Source organism: Perna viridis, chromosome 5 (assembly GCF_037379345.1).
Source record: "Perna viridis isolate PV_CMFRI_1.1 ecotype Kerala chromosome 5, ASM3737934v1, whole genome shotgun sequence".
Classification (NCBI taxonomy): domain Eukaryota; kingdom Metazoa; phylum Mollusca; class Bivalvia; order Mytilida; family Mytilidae; genus Perna; species Perna viridis.
This window is the reverse complement of record NC_142449.1, coordinates 32,370,550-32,393,729: the sequence shown is the minus strand read 5'-3', so window position 1 is coordinate 32,393,729 and position 23,180 is coordinate 32,370,550. Positions and strand designations below refer to the sequence as shown.

The 23,180-nt window shown below is 33.7% G+C and overlaps 1 protein-coding gene across 1 annotated transcript in view; it reads right to left on the bottom strand.

The window, feature by feature from the left end:
- The window catches only part of LOC148617110 (sodium- and chloride-dependent transporter XTRP3-like), a 33,130-nt gene extending 13,041 nt beyond the window's left edge, over positions 1-20,089 (bottom strand). The window contains exons 1-3 of the mRNA XM_088584432.1: positions 19,775-20,089; positions 17,753-18,213; positions 4,857-4,967 (exon numbers count right to left, since the gene is read on the bottom strand). Coding sequence (XP_088440558.1) covers positions 4,857-4,967; positions 17,753-18,213; positions 19,775-19,985 — 783 coding nt within the window. The 5' untranslated portion in view covers positions 19,986-20,089. The remainder of the gene's footprint in view (positions 1-4,856; positions 4,968-17,752; positions 18,214-19,774) is intronic.
- Positions 20,090-23,180: the final 3,091 nt, after the last annotated feature.

Sequence of the window (23,180 nt, the reverse complement as noted above, 5' to 3'; positions counted from 1 at the left end):
TTTTGAGTATTCATATCGTTCAGTACTGACGAACTTAAAAGAAAAATCTGGAACGTGATAAATGCTGCCAAAGACGATAACCTATTCTACACGTGAAACACACAATATATGTGAGAAAATCGGAATTTATTTTTATTTTTAATAAGCCAACTACTTGATTGGTTCTCTTTGGGCAACTTGGATTGTTTTGTATAAATTAACTTAATACTATGATGTTATAAACGATGACTATTCAGCACGCCGGAAAAATTAAATAATAAAAAAATAACGAGTTTTGATGAAGGATCAAGTCTTAAATTGGAATGGAAACGATTAGAAATTAAATTACGTGTATACGAATTGCTTTTCATGCCTAGAGATGTATGCATAACTAACTTTGGGACAGTTGGCTCTTGTTCTTAAAGCTTTTCGCGATTCATAAAGCGTAAACTGCCCAAAATATAAAAGTTGGTTTATCGCAAATTTGGTCAAAAATTAAAGAAAGAACAATCCCCATTAAACAACAGTTTTCCTCCAGGTTTTTAGTGGAGTCATTTGCTTTTGTTACTTTGTATTTGTGATTTTAGTTACTTTGTTCTTTGTTGTGTACGTCTGTTTACATTCTTTTGATTACCGCTATAACATTGGTTCCCTTGATTACTCTTTCATGAACACTTTCACTTTTTTACCGTGTTGGTCGTAATCACAATAACGGAAAGAAAACGAAAAGGTCAACGGTGATGATATTTAAAAAAAAATGAATGTGTTCAATCATAGCTAGACCTTGTATTGGACCAATGAAAGCCGTACTGGCCCAAGGCTACGTAGAAGCACCGTACACATTCGAGGGCCATGTCAGAGAACATGTTTCACTTGGACACAGCATTGTTTTGCCAAATAAAGCTACCGAATATGCCTGTCCTAAATACATGAAAAACATATACTACAAGAGTTATCAAGGGAAACAAGATTCTAGCAGAATTCAAAAGAATGTAATCCAGGGACAAAGACCAGACATAGAAAACAGACAAACACAACAAAGAACATAAAATAACCAACATAATACATACAAAGTAAATTAGTAACTCTGACTCCACTAAAAACTTGGAGCATGAACCAGGTGCACCGGTATGGTAAGCGTCCTCTGCTTCTCTAGAAACATCCACAGAGTTGCTCATAAAAAGTCAAGTCCGGGGTAGAAAAATACAATATACACATGTATATTTTATATCGGTATGCTGTAAACGTGTTTCAAGGAGTAACACCAGTAGCATTATAATAAAACAAATAAGAAGTTAAAAATCCAAGATGAATTGCATACAAAAAGTACTCAAAACAAAACTATCGAAATAAGAAACCAAATTTATTACCAAGATTTTCTAAAATGTGAAATACCAGGAATAAACCCTAAGTTTTTTAAGTATAATACCGCAAATTTTGATAAATATGATAAAAAAGCCCGAATTATTAATCGGGCCTATAACTAAACAACACACACAATTTCATATGGAATCCATGATCCTTCGCGTCATAAAAAATACGGCGTCCTTGAATTTAATACATGACAAATATATGGAAATATATATTCATATATTAAAATAACCGTTGGCAATGACATTTTCATATATATTGCGTTATCGTACTTGTACGCAACAAGGTTAACTATAAGTACACAAAACAGCAAATAGGAAAAAAAAAACAAAACAATACATCGTGAAAACTATCAAAAAAGAGAATATCATTTTGCGCTTCATAAATATAGATTAAGGTTTGCATTTAAGTAGGTATACACATTTGCTTTCATCTTTTAGTATAAAGCTCTAAACAAGTAGGCACAATTAATGTGAATTATTAGATTAAAGAACAAATTTTGCATTTGGAATAAGGTTATAGACAAAAATTAGTGTATATTTCATTTGTTTGCGTTTACGTCGACTCTTCTAAATGAGAAAAAAACATTACTGTGAAAATACATTTATTGGTAGAGTACAAATTTTCGTGGTTTCTGTTGGTAGGCCAAACCACAAAAACTGGTTCTCAAAGAAAAGTAGAATCCCATTGATGTATATACTGAAAACCTCAAAACCATGAATTCAAGAATCCCTGAACTTGTGTTTCGTCACTAATCCACGAAAATTGGTATCCACGATTTAAAGTACTTTCACAGTATGTTTCATTCAAATGAAAAGCGCGTTTCATCATACCATATTTGGCACGATGAGATCTTTCCATAGAAAAGAATGATAAAATCTAGATTTTGATGTCAAATGTCAAGTGCATCAACTCTTTTTGTAGAGTAAAAATAATATTTTTCTTTAGGTTTTGTGTCAACTAGTAATTAAGCGTACTTGTTGGGAAAACAAGAAGAAGCCCCGTTGAAATATTAATTGGCCCTGGTAAAGCCGTTGCTTAATCTATGTTCTTCCAGGTTTTGGATAATGCCAGTTGATAAAATGAGATTTGTAAATTAAGTATAGAATAACATAACCAAAACATGGTGATAATGGAATTTGTTAAGGTGCACATGCATTAAATGACAAAACCGTATATAAACTGTCTGGACAAAATCTTAGATAATAGCATCTGAAATCCAATTTAATAGTACAAAAACGATTTTGTTGCTACTGAATTTGCCCTGAATAAGTGTCTGTTGATGAAATGTAATCTTTGGGTGGAACAAGTTCCAATATCTTCAAATTAACACAGCTTTTATCAACATTTCATGTATAAGGGTACTCATTACGTTAAAATTAGAAAAGTAGACTGTGATTGAATTGTTTTGTCTTCGAACGACTTAGAAGTTACCACTTAATATTGGTAAAGAAATCGATTTTCATTCTATTTCAGCAACCATATACTAAAATGTAGTCAATAAATTACTTTCTCATGAAAATGGTTCTGCCAACATTTACAAATATAACAAAAGAAAGATATCTATGTAAATGCATTTAGAAATGACATGGTTATGTTTAGTTCTTTTAAGAACTTATTTAAAAATAGTAAAAAAAAACGAAGGAGATTTATCTACACAAGAAAAAATACTTTTCATGTGAAATGTCTATTGTAATGATTTTCACTCAAATTAAACAAATATGTTATGTTGCAGATTTCATGTAACACTCACGAGAAATTACCTTCACGTGAAGTGCATGTGACGCTTACCCTACCGGTGCACCTGGTCCACGCTCATAGTTTTTGGTGGAGTCCGAGTTGCTCATTTTCTTTTGTTTCTTTGTATGTGTTATTTTGGTGTCCGTTTTCCCAATCGGGTCTTTATTCTTAGATTATATCATTATATACTTTCGGTTTCTGCTCGAATCTTACTTTCTTTGATTACTCTTAAATACTATGTGTACTTGTTTAAATTTGTCACGTAAAGCCCTTTCCACATAAAGTGAAGGTCTGCTTTATATGTCCGCATAGTTTTTAATCAAAACAAATAGACCCTAATCCAACTAAAAAGACGAAGGTCATGAGTAACAGAGATATACTTGTAAATTCCAACATCAGAAAATAGGAGCATTTGTAATGACATTGATTCGAAATTGCAAATAATAGCAATACAAGAGGCTCCCAGGAGGAGCCTAAATCGCTTACTGGGTTAAATTTTGTCTTTCAAGAGCAATAAATTTATCAAGGAGTTGCCAAACAATTTTGACTCAAAAAAACTTAGGTAGAACTTATCATATGGAACAATTCATCAATTGAAAGTTTCTTTCTATCTATCATGGTTTTCGACATATTTGCATTACAAGGAGTCGTCTAACAACTTTTATCCATGAAGACTTTTGTAGGCCTTCAAATAAGGATCATTTCAGCAATTGAAAAAAAATTGGCTCAACCTAACAGTTTAGGAGATAAAATATGCGAAAAACTACTGTCTGCCCCCAATGTTCTATTTCTAGTAATGCCAGTCATGTTTTCCACGGATGAAAAATCCTCACATCAGTTCCATGCAGGATACCCAAAGAAACATTCATGCCAAATTTGGTCCCAATTGGTCAAGTAGTGTCAGAGGAGAAGATTTTTGAAAGGAATAATATTAAAAATAGCAAAAGAAAAACGTCGAGAAAGGACAAAAACCACAACATGGCTTAACAGATTAAAACGAAAATTAGATACCTGATAGATCTTATCATGCTGAAAACTTTAATCCTGTCAGAATTTAGCTGAACCTAACGGTTTTGAAGATATTTGAGAAAAACTACTGTCTGACTACTATGTCCTATTTTTTGAAACGGCGGCCATGTTTTTCGACATATCAAAAATTCCCACCGGTTCTATGAAGGATACCCAAAGAAACATTCATACCAAGTTTGGTTCCAATTGGTCAAGTAGTGTTAGAGGAGAAGATAATAAAAAAAATGTTGACGACGACGACCGATGCCAAGTGATGGAAATAGCTCACAAGGCCTCCGACCAGGTGAGCTAAAATGTGATATATTTAGTACGACTACTTGTAAAGTATTACAAATCTTCAAAGAGCACACAATTGTTGGTGAAATCAAACAATTATTATTCAATAAAAGTTGATTGATTTCATCCAACTCGAGTACATAACATCATTGGCACTTAAGAGGTTCGCAAAGAAAATTCCAAGCACTCGTGTGATTTTTCATTGTTTGGATTTCTTTTTTTTCTCGTAATTCATTTTGTTATCAACTGTCTCTCGTATACAATTATTCCGTTACATTTCGGGTAGTTAAACATGACCGGAATCTTGCGCAATCACTGTGCGCCACCTCGCAGTGTATATTTTGGGACTTTTCAAAAGTGTTTTTTTTTAAGCTTTTTTGTACGTTCAAGTTAGAAGTTGAGTAGTTTTACTCGCTCCTGAGGCAAAGTTATTTGATAAACCAACACTATAAAATACTAACCTTCGGTGTAAATAAATGTAGCAGTCCATCAGTAGCACCTCTTAACGTAATGCCTCGTCCAAAGAATATAATCAACACAACATACGGGAATGTTGCCGTGATATACACAACCTTTAAAAAAGAAACAAGTGCAGTGAACCTTATCTAAATTGAAAACAACGAAAACCTGTCTAAACCAAACACTTTTAGTAGTCCATATATTTAAGTTTGAATGTATGTATAACCTGAATAGCCGACCACCTGTCTTAATCGTACGGATTTTACATTCCTAAAAATGTTCGATTTAGACAAGCTTTACTATAATACAATACAAGGAATAAAATGTTTCGTAGAGTGCAGCTTGATACGACTGCTGAAGTCGAAACCAGTTGCGAAAATATGAACACACCATTCAAACTTCGAAGGGCTGTGAATTTTGATTACCATAAGATATTTGACACAGATTAAGAATTTGACCCGAAGCAAAAGGTCACATTTCGGTCTTTATTCCTAACTGGTCCCAATTAAAACCTCAGATCGATCCTTACATTCGTTTGGGTTTAGCACCTGGTAGTTTTGGCCCCTTATTCTTCCTTGGCTCTACTCACTACTCAAAATATTAATCCTGTCTTCGTCGTCCTTTATTGATGTGGCACCTTGTAGTAAGCTTTATATGAGATCCATTTGCTCTAACTTAAGTTACTGTCCGGACGCAAGGAAAATGCTTGTTTCATACCTTTTTGGTCCCTAATTCCAAAAGTACTCGTCTCAACCCCCAAAATCAATCATAATCTTTTGATGGTATAGCAACTTGTAATAGAATTTCAAATAGATCATTTCATTAACAATCAAATTACTTTCTGGACACCAGGAAAATGCATGTCTCTGGTCCCCATTTTGGCCTCTTGTTTCTAAAATGTTAAAATCTTAACCCACAAAATCAGTCCCAGTCTAATAAATGTTATGTATAATATCGTGGAACAATATCATAGCCGTTCCACGTTCCTTTTCTTTTACTGAAGTTATTCATTTTATGAAATGCTTCTCTTCAGCCCATAACCTCCTAAACCAATACCAACTTGTGTTTTGTACTTTAGAATCATTCTAAATTGTCATAACGAGCGACAAACTAATATTAAAGTTATTGCACGAAATACAAGTATCGACGACACGGACGACAACAACTGCATCATACTATAAGGCCGCCATTTTTACCGTCGAATAATAAGTACCTACAAAATTAAGCAAATATCGTAACCTCTTAACATTAAAAACATGAGTGGAAAAACATAAATAAAATAATTTAGACTTTGATCTTACAAAAATTACTTCCTCTTAGAAAGCCTTACAATAGAAAATTCATTTTTAAATAGAATTTTCCTTTTCCAAAAGTGACCACATTCAAAATGGGTCAAATGAAAAAATACAAAACGTGAACCATTTTATTTTATCCTCTTTAATAGGGGAATCATCCTGTAACAGTGGTTATGTTTCACCAACTAGCCAGATAGTTTTCGATTGTTAGAAAGAAAAATATACTATTTGGACCTTATATATAATAATAATTGAACCAAGTGTGAGTTTTATTATCATTTTTCATTTAAGTCTGCAGTAAAACAACGGTATACCACGTGTGAAAGACTTAATCGGTAAATTTACCCAATTGTTATGACCATCGAATGGAGTATCAACGATTCCGATTTCCTGAAATCTAAGTTTATTCATTTCAGAGTTTTATAAATATCAATTTTAATGTTGCAGTTGGTAACATTTGTTTACAAGTTTACAGGTTTGTCAACATGTCTGAGTATGTGTTTATTTTTACAGTTACAGGTGGTTATAACAAACGGTATACCACGTGTGAAAGACTTAATCGGTAAATTTACACAATTGTTATGACTATCGAATGGAGTACAATGTGTAGAAGACTTAATCGGTAAATAATCATAGTTTATTTTCATATGACTATAAAAATCGAATGAATTACCGTGTGCGAAAGACGTCATCGGTTATTTCCATGTACTTAATATTACACTCAAATGAAATACCGTGTTTGAATGGAAGACAGATTCGGTCGGAAATTTAAAATCAAATGAATTACGAGGCGTATATACATTCAGTGCAATTTATATGAACTAAATTCTTAACACTTTAATTTTAATTCTGATATTACGTAACAAGAAATATTTATTGTTTGCTTCCTTTTTCAATCTCATTATGCACAAAAAATAACCTGTAAAACGTGGAAACACATTTAGAATAGGTTATCACGATTGTTCATTGGTTGGCGAAATACTATTGTCTGGCTTTCCATCTGTGTTTTCGTACTTTTGAATGTCAAATCCGTACATGCACGTGATTGAATTGTTTTGAAACTAAAATGGGTCTTGTCCAAATTTGGAACAAATCTGAGGTAACTTCGTGCATGTAAACGTTTCATCTATTGGTGGATGAAATAAAAGTAAATGAACATATTTATATACCAATACCCATACATGGCTGGACCAGCGTCACAATTACATATTTGTCAACACAAAAGTTCTTCAGTATGTATATTAACTTTGAGAAAGTTTACAAAAAATTACAATGCAGGTTACAATAATGTATTACTGACAGCATATACTGGAGAAATTGCTAGAACATTGTACAAAGTTATGATATTGGTTTTACATGTACATGTATTCTTAATTGTTGAGAGTCAAGAGGCAAACAAGTCAAGAGGTAAATAGTCATAGTAGACCAGTTACGCAGGCCAATCAACTCGAATACAAAGTTCTGACACCGAGCCGACCAGTCGTCACTCTATCTCCTTAAATACCGCGTGCTTGGCGAAGAATCAGTGACTACCAATTTCAAGTCTCTGGTGTAACTCGGTCGGGGAATGATCCTGCGACCTCCATAACTAGAGGCAAGCACGCTTTCTGAGCTCACCGAGGCAATTACATTCTTAATTAATTGAATAGCATTAAGAAACTGAAACCCTTTTAATACTTATGGTATGACACGACCGAAGTTCTTACCAAATGAGGAAACAGTGACAAACACCACAGCTAATCTAGATACATACGTTGTCGGTGACATTTATGCAATGTAAAACGTTGTAATATGAGTTTCACATTTTACAAAGCTGGTTATATATATATAAAAAAATTAAAATTAACGTGTTGAATATCACTACTGTGAAAGTATTATTGTTCGCTGGGTACCAATTTTCGTGGTTTTCGTGGGAAGGCCAAACCACTTAATTTAGTTGAAAACAAATAAGCGATTTCAATTGAAGTATATATATACTGAAAGATCTCACAACCACGAATTCAAAAATCCACCAACTCGTATTTCTTCCATCATCAAAGAAAATTGGTAATCCACGAATTAAAGTACTTTCACAGTATTTTCTACGATTTTACATGTTTTACTTTTGTTAGTACCAAGCAAGCAATAATTGAAACCTGTCAAGAAAACCCATGATATATTCAACACAAACATTAAAATACGATGTTAAATGATACTTGGAATAAAATAAAGGAAAGGAGAGAATGCATTGAACAAGTTTTGAATGGCACCACAAGACATACACGGGAGTTATATAATAAGAGGAGGGTGATGATGTTTAGAATAGCTACAAACAAGATAGAATAGGTATGTTGAAAAACTGGCAAAAGAAGCAGAAATCACTGGTAGAATTGGGTATGTTAAGTCTATATAATGTAACTCGAGACATCAAGTTCTAATATCAAAGTGAAAGACAAAAACGGCAATGTGATCACTAAGGGTGTCTGTTCTCCCTCTTCTTTTTTTTCTGATTGTAATAGACTGGGTCAGTCGAACAGTGTATAACACAATTTTGGCATCAAATTGACATTACAATAATTTCCAAAATTAATCCAGATCTTGCAGATGATATTAGCCAGCTTTCACATCGCCATCAGGACCTTCAACTCGAACGTCAAATATGTCATTTTACATGGATCAAAGACATGGACACTAACCTCAGCTTCGTGGACCGTGTCGGTGTATCCATCTGCACCACGGAAACTGATTACATGGATCAGACATGGACACTAACCTCAGCTTCGTGGATCGTTTCGGTGTATCCATCTGCACCACGGAAACTGATTACATGGATCAAAGACTTGGATACTAACCTCAGCTTCGTGGATCGTTTCGGTGTATCCATCTGCACCATGAAAACTGATTTGTCCAATTTTTTACGTGTCATATTTTTTTCTTTCCTCTCTTGTCTACCCCGGACTTGATTTTATGATCAACTCGGCGGATATGTCTTTAAAAGCAGAGGACGCTTACCCTACCGGTGCACCTAGTTCATGCTTCAAGTTTTTAGTGGAGCCATTCACTTTAATTTTAGTTATTTTACTTTTTTTTTGTTGTGGTTGTCTATTTTCCATGTCTGGTCTTTGTCCCCGGATTACGTTCTTTCGATTTCCGCTAGAGTTTTTGGTCTCTTGATTACTCTTCCACTAAATCATTACATATTAAACAGAGGCATAATAGCATAAGAATAATACGGCCCATCAAAATAAGCAACAAGAGTTCGTGATAGACGGCCGCACAAGAGCCTGTAACACAGACGATAATGGGAAGAAAGCGAAAATGGATTGGGCACACACTGAGGAAAAACAATTCCTAAATGTGACCCGTTATGCCTTGGACTGAAACCTAGGGCCATAGAAAGAGAGGCAGACCGAAAAACACCCAGAGAATGGATCTAGCTTCTGAAGTTCAGAGCATTGGAAAGACTTGAGGAGAAGTAAAGATGTTGACCAAAGACACTAAGAAGTTGAGAGCAGCAGTGGTCAGTGGACGCCCTATGCCACCCATGGGACGAAGTGGAAGTCAAAGTCATGTTCCTTATGACTTTCTCTGTTTTAAGTGACAGAGTCATTTAAAGACTAGCCTCCAAATGACCACTTACTTTACATACCAAATGTTTAGCCGGACAGAAGACTTGTCCCGGTCAGTATATTCGCATTGGATTTATCCGGTAGTTTATTTGAATATCAAATGTATATTCTCATGCTACGTATTGTTTTCCTTATTATTAGGTTTTATATGTAATCTATTTTTTATTCGGTGCACTAAATTGTATATGTTGATCGCCTTTGTTTCCTGTTTTTCACATACAGGCTTTTTGTCGATATTTGCTGTTCAATGAATTCCACAAAATTTATATATGAATGTAAATTCAAGATTCCATTGATTAAAATATCAGTTTTTATACATAATCAATGGCACATGTTACATAATCGATGTAAAAATGTATTTGACGTCAAATTTAGGGGGAAAATATTCCTTTTTTTAAATAATACAGGTCAATGTTTGATGAATTAATATGCGGTGGGAGTGTACTGTTTTTTCACCATCAACTTCATTGTTGTCATCACCGCCATCAACGTTTATAATTCAGGATGTATTCCCCCAATGTATATGAGGCATATAGTTAACATGGTGTCTGTCCGTCCTCTCGTTTCTTCACATGTCCACCTCGTTTTCGTTAGTTTTTTTTCTGCAACTACGAATCGCATTTAAACAGAAGCTTCATATAGGTATGCGAAAGCTAGACTTCAGATTGAAGCGACATCAACTTGACTTTTTTTTCACATGTAGTTACTGTGGCATCCTTTAGTGTGCTTTGCTCACAGTTTTTTAATTATCATCATCAACAACATCATCGTTTAGTCCCAAAAATAAATAATTAATGAAACTTTTGTTGTTTGGAATAATGGCATATTCTCTCTTAACAGTTACTTTGGAAAAAAAATGTCCGTAGTGTGTATGTCATGCCAATCATAACATCAGAACATTTTAGTAAAAAAATTGTAGAATGAAATGAGAACATGTAAAAATTGGGTTACCAAATTTTGAATAGTATACTGTCTAGACTCTATATAGATATCTTTTAGAACAGATGATATATAATCAAGACAGAGTTATTTTTGTTATACCGTACTGAAATTTTATAACCACATTTAGATCGCCTTTATTTGGAAAAAAAATTACGATGCTTGTTTTCATTTTTTATCGGTCGTTTCAGATGAGATCAGATGGCCTCTTTTGTGGCTACCACCCATTAAAATCAACTGGAAATACATATATCGATGGTAGACTGTGAAAAAAACCGACTCATTAGTTATTAGGGTTGTGTTCCAACATAATAAACCACAAACATTTGATCTCATATTAAAAGGCGGGAAATTACAGCAAGTGTTTGTCTACTCATATCCGCTGAAAGGGAGTTTCCGCAGACAGAGAAAACATAGAACGTTTGTAATCTGTATTGCTTTCTTCATCAAAAGAAGACTACAAATTATGATAAACATAAAAAATAAACAAAAAAAAACAAAAAAAAAAAACCAAAAAAAAAAAATAAAATAAAATAAACCAAACAAACAGGATATTGTATTAGAAGTCAAAGGGAACGAAAGAAGTGTACCAAATCCGGACACCGCAGAAGAAATTGCAAAGAAATTATTTAATGAGGAAGAAAAGTTGACACAAAGTTGATAAGCGATATAAGAGAGATTACATGCTAGGTCACTGTCCAAAGCACTGTTCCAACTAATACGAGTATACAAACGATGTCAGATCAATTTAAACTATTTTACAGTGACCGAGTTTATGTGTTGGTACACGGATGTATAATAGGGTTATAATCTATGGTTGAAAGAAGATTCGATTCGATTTGTTCATATTTATGTATCAAAGCTCAACCTTTTAAGTAGGCAAGATATTCATCAAAATTCTTACCATACAACTGCAGTATCAACAGGAACATCTTAAGAAATGGTTCATTCAAAGAATTATCACAAGCAAAGGTTTCTGCTAATAATACAAGAAGGTTGCCACATGATTGCTCCCTATTGTTACCAAATTCATATTTCATGATGATAGAACGAACAAGTAGGTAGATGAAATAATTCATATTAATAATGCTCTTAGTCATAAAGTTGGCAATGACCTTTGTTTACATGATGTATGTGCCAAAATTGTAATCCAAAGAAAAACAGCATTAAGGTTCTAATTTCTATGTTTACATTAAAATCCTATTTTATCAAATTTCTTTTCTTGTTCTAAAACTATTAAATGGAATGTTTCTATTAACTTCCGACCACAAAATGCAGTTATGTCGAGTTGCAGTACATGTAAACAAAACGCTTTATCTCAGTAGCAGTTGCGATATAAAGAGGTCTAGGTGAATTAAATTGGTTGCGATTTACATTATCCAATCTTAAGTAAAGAAACTAATGACTGAAATATCAAATCTCATTCATATTCCTTATTTCAAAGTATACAGCTATGTCTTCCACAATGAAATAATTTAATGAGCCCCCTACATTAAAAGAAGAGCTGGTTTAAGGTCAACAATTATAATAAGTCGGTGCATGATGCAAATACAGACAATGTAACCAATTTTGACTATGATGGCAACACATTTAAAGGGGACATAACTCCAATAAATTTTGAGAGATCACAATTTCAATTTATTATGATGAAAACATATACCATGTTTCGTGAATTCTGTGATATCAATAAAAAGGGACGAACGCACGCGTCAAAAACATTTACCCTCCGCAACTTTGTAGTGTTGTGTGTAATTAATGTGGAATACCTGATTTTATGGTCTACCAGTTTAAAATTTAATTTCAAAGTACAATCCTTTTGATTGGCAAAAAAAAAAATTGTCCATCATCTCTTACACCAAATTTTGTAATGTGACTATATAACCTTTTTAACGATTTACTCGTTGAATCAAATTATAAGGAATGACTGTTCTATTTCTTTTCGGGCGATTTCCGTAGTGCACACTAAATAACCAGCAAAGCAGGTTTTTTTCAAGTGTGCACCACGTTATTGAGGTTATTTCTTCATAGACCAAAAAAATATAACAGTCATTCCTTAAATATTAAACACGATTGTGTGACATTGTTATAAACTTTAATGCATCAAAGTGATTCGTCAACTGGCCAAAAACAAATATCACTCACACAAACATGTATAGGTAAATTAATAGACGCGTAATTGACAGAAAGTTACACATAGTGAAGATTTTTACAACTACACTAGTTGTAGAACAATTTACTGTCTCCATGGAAGACATTCATGCGTTTAAAAACCTTACAAACGTATCATGAGTTAGTAGATAAAGTCTTGGACGCAGTAATGTTGACGTCTCATTACCAAGATGTCATTTCAAAGTTAATATAAATTTTATTAATTGGCTTGAAATTGTCTGTATTCAATAATCACGAGTTTATTATAAAACTTAACACTGTGTATCCATTATTTCTCGATGTGCAAAATCGGCCCATTCATTAAAACAACTATTGTTAGACTACTTCAATTTTCGTGGACCGCAGCTGAAACACAAGTTCGCAGATCCTCGAATTCGTGGTTTAGTGGTTTTCGTGATACATATCAATGGGAATCTCCTTTTCATTTGGAAAAAAATTTCGTGCTTTGGTTTACCCACGAATAATAGTACTTTCACAGTATAAGTCTGACAAATTCCAATCACAAAAAAAATCTTGAAATGGTTCTTGGAGACCCTTTCATGTTATCTGTGGTATAGACAATGAGCATCTGCTGAACATGCTCAATATCCACTTCAACGAGGAAAAGTCTTAGTTCTACCCTACCTCACTGAAGTTAATTTTACGAAGGCTCATCGACATATGACAGGAAAAGATTGACTTTTGCAGGTGTATACCACGTTCTGGATATACTATGTCGAACATAAATGTAATGAAGTAAAATATACAGTTTAACGTACGCCTTTAATCCACTTCATTGGTCAACGGTCGTGCTTGAATAAGTACAATATGAACATCATGGACTCGAGATTTACGCATTTCGCGGAGGCTGTAGATTCACGAAGATGGCATATGCTAATCAGATCGGAATTATATTTTCTTCCCCACAATTAATACTGAACACTACGTAAAGTATGTACTAATGATAGCATATGCTGCTGCAAAATTTGAAGTTGAACAAGAAAGACGTGTAAACATATGTCATTTTTTTCCAATATGGAAGATGCATAATTTCATAAAATAAGTAATGGTCAAAACAAAAACAAAAACAAAACAAAACAAAAAATTAACGTTTGTCATTCCATTTCAATAGACCTTTTGTGGTAAGTCGATGACTTTGCGCGAAACATAGTCTTGGGTAGACAGAAACAATTTTGTCGCAGGAGTATATATTGAGCATGCGCCATGCATGCTCATCAACTTTCCCACAGTAAGCATGAAAGAGTCAATAGGATAATCATGCTTTATTTGATAGTCCAGTTTCATGAGTTTTAGCAATGCAAGTTTCGAAAGAAAAAAATAACGGAGTTGACTCCTTGTGGTGTCACAGGAAGTCACTTTACTGATTACATTGTACATAAATAATGTGACAGGTTCAATCAGAGCACGGAGACATGAGTTTCCGCATGCTGTTTCTGGTTGAAAGTAAAGGTAAAATTCTATTTAGCACAAAGCTTGCTACACTCGAGAGATCGAATATTATTTCATGAAGTGAATGAAATTATTGCCAATTGTGGTTACCACTACATTTTGTACCACCAATCAATATCCGATTTGAATTTCTTAAGTGCATGTCTTAGATTTACTTTTGGCCCCGTGCAGGTCTGGGTGTTAAAAGAATAGGCCTGCAGCAGCGCTAAGCTTGTCGTAAAAGGCGACTAAATAGTGCTCAGAAACCTAGCCGGGGGCTAGGGCGCTCTGCCCACAGAGCAACTGGGATGTGTGCACCAGGAGGTGAAATGGGGTACCCCTGGCGTGTTACATGCTGGGGTTGTCAGGCTATAATACGGAAAACCTGACCGCAAACCATAGTGGTGCACCGTGTTGGGAACGATGCCACGTTCCTCGCACGTTAAAGAACCCTACACTGTGGTATTCTCCCGGAGTAGGAACCATGGGGCTCCGCCACAGAAGGCTAAATTGCCCGACCCTACCCATTTCTCCCTATTTCTAGTGGCAATCAAAGTGTGTCGACCCCATTGTCCTTGTGTCCTATCCCTTTTTCATTTCATCATCATTTCATGTTCATTTTATCATCAATTTCATGTTCATCGTCTGAATATAGCTGAAATATTGCTGCTCGGACGTTAAACCCCAACAAACAAACAAACAATAGATTTACTTTTGAATAATAAGATACATTTACATCACATGCAGTGATGTGCGTTAGTAGTTGCAAATTCGGTTGTAATGTGTGATGTCAGTATGTACGAATGATTTTATGAAGTCCTTAAATACAAGGCTGAACAATGTACACTGTTTGCCAGAAGATCAGTAATGACTTGCGCAATAGATGACTTGAAACACATTTTCTGACATCATCAACTGACGCAATGCATTTTTTTCGTTTGTTTATTGAATGTTATTAGCGAAAGCAGTGAGATTAACATCTAAATATGCATCTATTTTCGATCTTTTATTAACCATTTCTGTTATTATCTAATCAGAGTACAATAATCGTAGAACACAGTTTATGATGCTATGTTCTAAATAATTTACACTTAATTTCTCCACAATAGGAGTTGGAAGTCTTCGATAAAAACACTTTTCAAAGTTGAATGATTTTGAATCAACACATTTTTCAGTTACAGATAACACAAATTAGATACCCCTTTGGAATACGGACGGACAGACAGGCTACTAGACCTACTTACATCTTTGGTGACTAGGTAAAATAGAAGTAAACTAGCCGCTAAAATTTGGAGCATGGATCAAGTACTTCTTAAACTTACTTAATAAGCACTGTTCATATTATGAACAACTTGTGATATCGACCCCCTCCTTCCTTAAAACTTAAGCAGAAAGTTCTTTGTTGTATTATAATATGTTTATCACAAGGAAATGTGAAGTAGTAAATCATTCTTTTTTTTTCAGTCTTTCAGACGCAACCCGCGTAATCTGTGGTTACCTTAGTCCAAAAATAACAACTCTCAATCCAAAAATAAATAATTGGAATACTGGAATGTTTGTTTACATTTAAAAGTCAATATCTGATCCATCTTAAAAAAAAACAGCAGAGGAAAAAAATCGATTCAAACAACGATGCAATCGTGAAAGAAATTCCGAAATTCGGTGTTATGGTAGTTTTTCTTTAAATGGATTTTATATTCTACATGAAAGCCTGTCTAAACCGAACCCTGAAAAAATGGATACCTGACCAAACTAAATTCCCTCTGAAGTAATGTTCAATATATTTTGAACTTGTATCACACCAAAAGCCCTTCCTTAACTGAACCAAGAAGGGGTTATGTCTCAGGTTCGGTTTCCACAAATTCCACATTGTATTTTTGTAAAGAACGCTTTTCGCGGATATGTATATACCGTTATAGCATAAGAAAGACTTAGAACTCCCGTGCATAAAAATCTCCACCATTTTCTATCCTCCTATCGATGAGGAACAGTTAGGTTCCACTATAAAGATAGGTCACAGCAGATAACTTTATGACATTTTGTTGAAATAAAGCTATATTGAGACACTTAAACAAGCAAATCTAACAATTTTTTCCTGTAAAAAGTATATATTTTTCAAAACTTACATTATGGAGATCCATTAAAAAAAGATAGATATTCTCTTCTATTTTGTCATGAAAATCTGTAGCCATGGTAACATAATAAAAATATATATCAGTTTTCATAACAAATTTTGGGTGGCTTCCCAAAATTAATTGTTAAAAAACAGGTTTTCTAAAATATAAGGCACTTTAAAACTGCCAGAAAAAGTAAGCGGGCATGGTACTATTGTAAAAAAAAAAAGGAGTACCTTTTTCAGCTCATTTGTTCATAATTTTAATTCTTAAAGTTCGTGCGAAATTTTGCATTTTTGAAAAACAGCCAGTATGATGAAGGGAAGAGAACCCAATCCGGTGAGAACCTAAATCTTTCCGGATAGCTTAAACCATGCATTTTACACCTCTTTACCTTCACAAATATTGTATCTATTTAAGTACGAGTGCTCTACTACCCACAATCAATACTTTCACCGAGTTTCACCGTTTACAAAATTAGACAGGGTTAGTTTTGTGTACAAAACAATGCATCTCAATCCCATCTGTATAGTGCAACCTAATATTGGATACAAACAAGTTAAACACACGGAAAGCTACACGACAAATTTAAGCTCCTATAATGTTTTACACGTCAAACAAGTAAACAACAAAAAATATACATCTGCTACCGGCAGGTAAAAAGCTTAACCTCAATTTCATCCGGAAATCGGAACAGACCCGGAACAACCATCAAAGATAGACGTACAGCATGCGTATGCCAAACATGAAGGAAGTCTCACTATAACTTTGGATGCATTGTCTGCTTGATGTATTATAAAACAAGATTTAGCATGTCGAATGGAAATGTCAGATTGTGGGTAACAGTTCAAAAGTAAATATTATACGTGTTTAACCCCTTTACATTTCTTCGACGTATATTGACATAGTATAAGTTGGTTTCTATACATATTTTTTCAGTTTAAACAATATCATGTTTACCTTTTCAGCCCTTCAGTCAGTAATAACTTTGGACAAGTGACTTTTAAAAACCAGCGATGTGGGTCCTTATCTTAGTATGCTTTTTGATTTGGTGCATAAAATTCAATTATAAAAGTTGTAAAATTATAACTTTATGTATTTACGCAGTCTTTGCCCAAATACTCACTATGATAGGTAAAACTAGTTCAAACATGTTTCCCTTTCATTCTTGTAGTATATGATTAAACTTTAATAAATTCTGTTTTAATGGTTTTTAAGTGTGCATATAATTTTAACGGTGTCTGAGTTCCAATCGGTGCAAAATATCCTGAAGTTTGTAGACTCCATAATATTTGCATAATAACTTTCTAAAAGGCCGATAACTAAGTAAAATATAGCAACTTACTTTGCCTGATGATTTAATGCCTTTCCATATACAGGCGTAGATAACAATCCATGCAAAAATAAGGCAAAGTAGCATTTTCCATTTGATACCATCACTCTCATCAATACCCTGCGATATATCTAAAGCCTCTCTGTACCAAAAATATGATGTGGGACCACCCTTTTCACATTCGATGTCTTTCGCAGTACCATTGGCGTCGATTGCACAGTCAGACCAAGGCAATGGGTATTGGAAAGAGTTGGCAACATAGTAAAAGCACCACATAATGATGGCATTATAGTATATGCCCACCATGAACGAGGTAACTGCACTGGCAACACCTATACCAGCTAAATATGGATGTACTTTGGTCCATACTCCCATGCTGCCACGCCGGAAGTGTTGTCCAACGGCAAATTCGAGGTAGAGAAGAGGCATCCCTTCGATGAATAACATAATGAGGTAGGGAATAAGGAAAGCCCCTGAAATCGAAAGATAAGACGTAAAATCAGCATTCCACATGATCATGAAAAAAATGATATATTTAGTATTAGTCTCTGTAAAAATCTGGCAACAGTAGAAATATATGAATTAAGCTTTTCAACATTATATTTTTATTCAAAATTGTTTCCAGCAATAATATTGACTACCAATCGGTTTCAGCTTATCTGCATAAAATGTTAAATGTTGCAATGGATTTTAACTAAGTACTAATGAATAAAATGTTAGAAACATCTGACAAATACAAAAATCGCATCCCTTGCGGCCTTATTCTGATGAAAATTTAACAACAACAAAATATGAAAGTGACAAACTACGAAAACAACCTTAAGAAAGAACAAAAATCAACAACAGCAAAAAACGTTCATATAAATATGAAATACCCCAAAAACTATCAATTACAATGACCAAAGCTATTTTCACATTCCATTTTGATTTTATTTTTCCAAAATACGTTACTTATTTTGCCGCCACGCTGATATCTACAAAGAAAAGCACCTGATCCCAGCAGAAGCTGATCGCGATACTGATTCGTGTAGTAATCTGTACATTATTAATCGTACATTTTGATTCTTTAAAATATGGCAGGTATTAATAACAGGGTCCGCTTGAAGTACAATTCATTAACTCTCAAGATATGACCTCTTGTTGACCCTTGGTACATGTGGTAACCAGGTCACCATTGTAATCGGGATTAGAAATATTCATTTGTGTACTAGCAAACGCCTGAATGACCGTTTTGTTTATAAAAAGAGGAAGAAATTTAGAGCCTAATAGCAGTTGCAATTTTGTATTAAAATAATTATTTAAATCCTCCACGGAACTCGGTCAGGCTATGATGGCGGGAATCCGATCGATTTTGCTCAATCGATATGATAGAGGTTTCGTCACTAACAGATGTTGTCGAGTAAATGTGAAGATTAATAATTTTTCACTGAGTCAGGATGTCTATTTCAAATCACACATTAATTGCATGCGCTTGTGAACGTGTGTTTATGTTTATATTTGTAAATGAAATGCAAGGAATGCAACCTATTTCCTTCATCATAACATGCACACGTGTGCATAAACAAGCAAGGCTACTTAAAGACAAAACAGAAGATCTGTTTGAAAAACCACGTCATGAATCAATCTCTCATGTCTATCTAGACACTTATTGAATCTTAATCAAAAGTCAATATAAAACGTTTATTCCTTAACAATGGATTTTACAGATTTGTTAGGATATCACTTCCCTTTCTAATACAAAAATCATTTCAAATACATGAAATTTAATCTACATAGATGAAATGAATTAAAATTCGTTCAGTGAACTAAAATTTCAACATATGTATGTGATGAATGACCTACGAACTTGTGTTATTACATTTTTAATTTAAACATTCCACCTTGACTTAATTATATACAGTACTACGATTTAAAGAGGCTTAACTATATGAATTTTGTTTTAATTTATTTTCACTTACTCACTATATAATACGTGTCTTAAACAAAAAAAATGATATAACCATTTAGTGATAACTATGATTACAGTTTTCCTACCTCCCCCATTTCTTTGGCATAGGTAAGGAAACCTCCAGACATTTCCAAGTCCAACGGCATAGGATATCACCATAAAAAAATATTGTAACTTAGAATCCCAAGCGACACGTGGTTTGTCTGACACTTCTCTTTCTATAACTACTTCTAATCCTGGCTCGTCTGAATATAGCTTTTTAGTTTCTACGGTAAAATGTTTATCTTTTTTACCCATTTCTGATCAAATATCGTTTCCAATTACACTTTAATTAACAAAACAAGGTATAACGGTACACGCGATAACAAAACTCTAATGGTATCGAAGATGAATGGATTAAATGGGTTATTCCAATATTTCTGTAGTAGGGTAAGCAGGCTAGCATTCGGTTCACTGAATATACACATAAATAAAGAAAAAGCCAGATTCAAACTTCATTTCGTAATGTTGTTTCTTTTTGTTTTGTTTTGTTTTGTTTTGTGTTTTGTTTTCACGATGTTGTTGAGAGGTCAAGTCATTATAACGGGAAAAATACCAAAACGATAAATTATAAAATCTTATCAAGAAAACATTTTGTCGATCTATTACATTAGTCGCATTAGCTTTTCATAGAAATGGGAAGCGGATCTGCTTCCATTTCGTGGAAACTACGTCACCCCAGTAGCATTAAAAATCGATACTTCTAAATATAAATAGTTCATTACGGCACCTGATCACAACAAACGGAGTTATATTTTTATTTTCCGACCTATTACGATTATTTTTTCTATTGAAATGTTTATGTCGGAAGCCTATTATTCCTTGGTTAACGCTTTACATATTATCTTACCACAAGCTTCCGTTTAAAACGGATGGTGAGAAAGATAAACCTTGATATCGTTTTTAAAATCGTTTTCACAATTCATTTTTATATAATTTCAGTATTAATATCAGACTATGCTTTGTATTCGCTCGACACTTTGATTCGTATTTAAATATGCTGCGTACTTAAAAAAGACCACAAACTTATTTTATCAGACACATACCTTAAACAAACACCAAATGCACCTTTAATATATGCGTGATACATTTTTGTGCAAGTGACGAGAGCCATGCATTGGATGATCAAGAAATTTCGAAAGGTGCACTCCAGTGGTTTCTGTTTTTTTTTCTTCTATATTTTCAAGCAAATTTTCCGCTTATGACCAACGTACGTTACAAGAGTAAACACACTATCTTGCACATGCTATTGTCCGATTGGGTGTACAGTTAACAGAAATCACTACTTTTTAATTGCTAAGTAATTAAGTACCATCATTTTTCTCAATTTGGCCTTTTTTGCCTTAAACATATTCAAATACATCTGGTAAACGACTGAAAAGTTATTTAGATTTATCCTGAAGCATTGGTGATTTTTTTTTATTTTTTGACTGTTTGTATAATTTTCCCGCCATTTTTCATAGTGCATTTCAACTAAATTGACCTATCAATATCTTAAAAAGGCAAACTTTACATACACTTTGGCAGTGATTTCTTGAGGTCCTGTGGTATAAATACTTGGATAATGCAATAAAATTTTTGTGTATTTTTTCTTCATGTGCCACACCTTATACACATGTTGCCTGATTCTTAGATGGAGAAGTACTTAAAGCATGACCCATGTACACTGTACTCACACAATTCATAGGAAGTCGATCCAGAGACTCCCGACACTGTAATTCGTGTATCAACTAACCTAGATATAAATAAGAACTACAGTACTGGAAATTACAGCTAAAGCTTGATATTTATTCATCTTTCCATGGTGGCAATCGATACTCATATATTACAAATTGGATCACAGTAAGAATGTGCTAAACAATTATCAACAAAAAAATTCAAAACTAAAAACGAAACAAAAAATGTCAATAAAGAAAAACGAAACAAAAACAAACCAAAAACAACAAAACCAAAATATCAAAATAGATAAATTAAGTGCACACAAATCTAAATTTCATTTATTTTACATAAAATTGACATTTTCTCCTTAGGAAAAAAGGAAAACGAAAATAAACCAAACAAACAAACAAACAGACAAACAAACAAAAATACTATAGCTAAATTATTCGTCCCCCGGATCCTCAAAACTAAGTTATTCTTTCCTGTGGCGTCACAAAGTTTTTTTCGATATTCAAGGACTATAACTCTGCCAAATGGTGCAAGCGAAAGAGCAGAATGACTAAGTATTGTCAAGAAAATATAATCAGATCGAAAAAAAATCTCGCTCGATCATGCTCCCTGCCTGGTGGAGATGTGTGTAACAAAAAAAGCTGAATTGTTCTGAATGAATTTCGGTCTTGTAACAAATCTGTGCAGTTGAAATGTTACCAGAGGAATAGGTAAAATGAGTATACGCAATTTGATAGCTGATAATCTATTTTAAGTTGTACTCATCATTGGTCGATTATTTTATGTCAATTTGTACACATAAAGCTGTATGTCAATTTTATGTACGGAACAGTGTAACTCAATCGCATCTGTGTAAAATTAATAAGAATTGAACATCATAATTCCGGGATACAAGCGTGTCTTTATTAAACAAGTATTCAATTATTTTTATTGAAAATTAAACACTCGTGTACATATGTTCATCACACAACCACTAAGCTAACCAACTGAAGTCAATAAGGAAAATAGCACAGAATTTAAGGTTCTGCTAAAGTCAAAACCTAGGACATTAATTGTCGAGATAATTTAGTCAAGATGTTAGGAATGCAGTTATTACGTTCCTGAAAACTTCGTCTAATACTTCTTTATACAGTATTCTACATGTATGCAGGTTTCCTTTCTTCACATAACATGATACTACAGCCATAATTTGCTAACAACAGAAGTGTAAACATCAATTTTTAGAATGAATGTACAGATTTACCAGAACAGATTTTTGTTCGGAAATTCAAATGTGGTGTAGCATAAATATCTAGTTCAGTGTAAGCTAGCAATAATTTGTGACAAATTTTCAGATTTGAATGAAAATTTTAATATTTTATGTTTATTGGAGTTGGTATTTGGCTGGATTACGGCATAAAATATCTCAATACATCTAAATTTAAAGAAATGACAGTTTTTTTTCATTAAGTTTGACTTGTGATTGTGTGTTCAGTGCATGTTAAAATAAATTTAGCAATGCTTCAGTGCTAAATTTAATGTATTTTTAAAACTATGAATGAAAACATTTCATTTGGAACGTCCTAGATATTGACTATAGGTGAACCTTAATTCCATAACCTGAATTTTTTTTAATCGACATGTTTGTCCAGTGTGGTGGACGCGTTTTTCAACAAACGGTCGGCATTCCAATGGGAACAAATTGTGCTTCTCTACTTGTTGACATATTCCTTCACTCTTATGAGTCTGACTTTATAGATGATCTAATCCGAAAGAAAGAATATCGTTTATCTAGATCCTTTAATC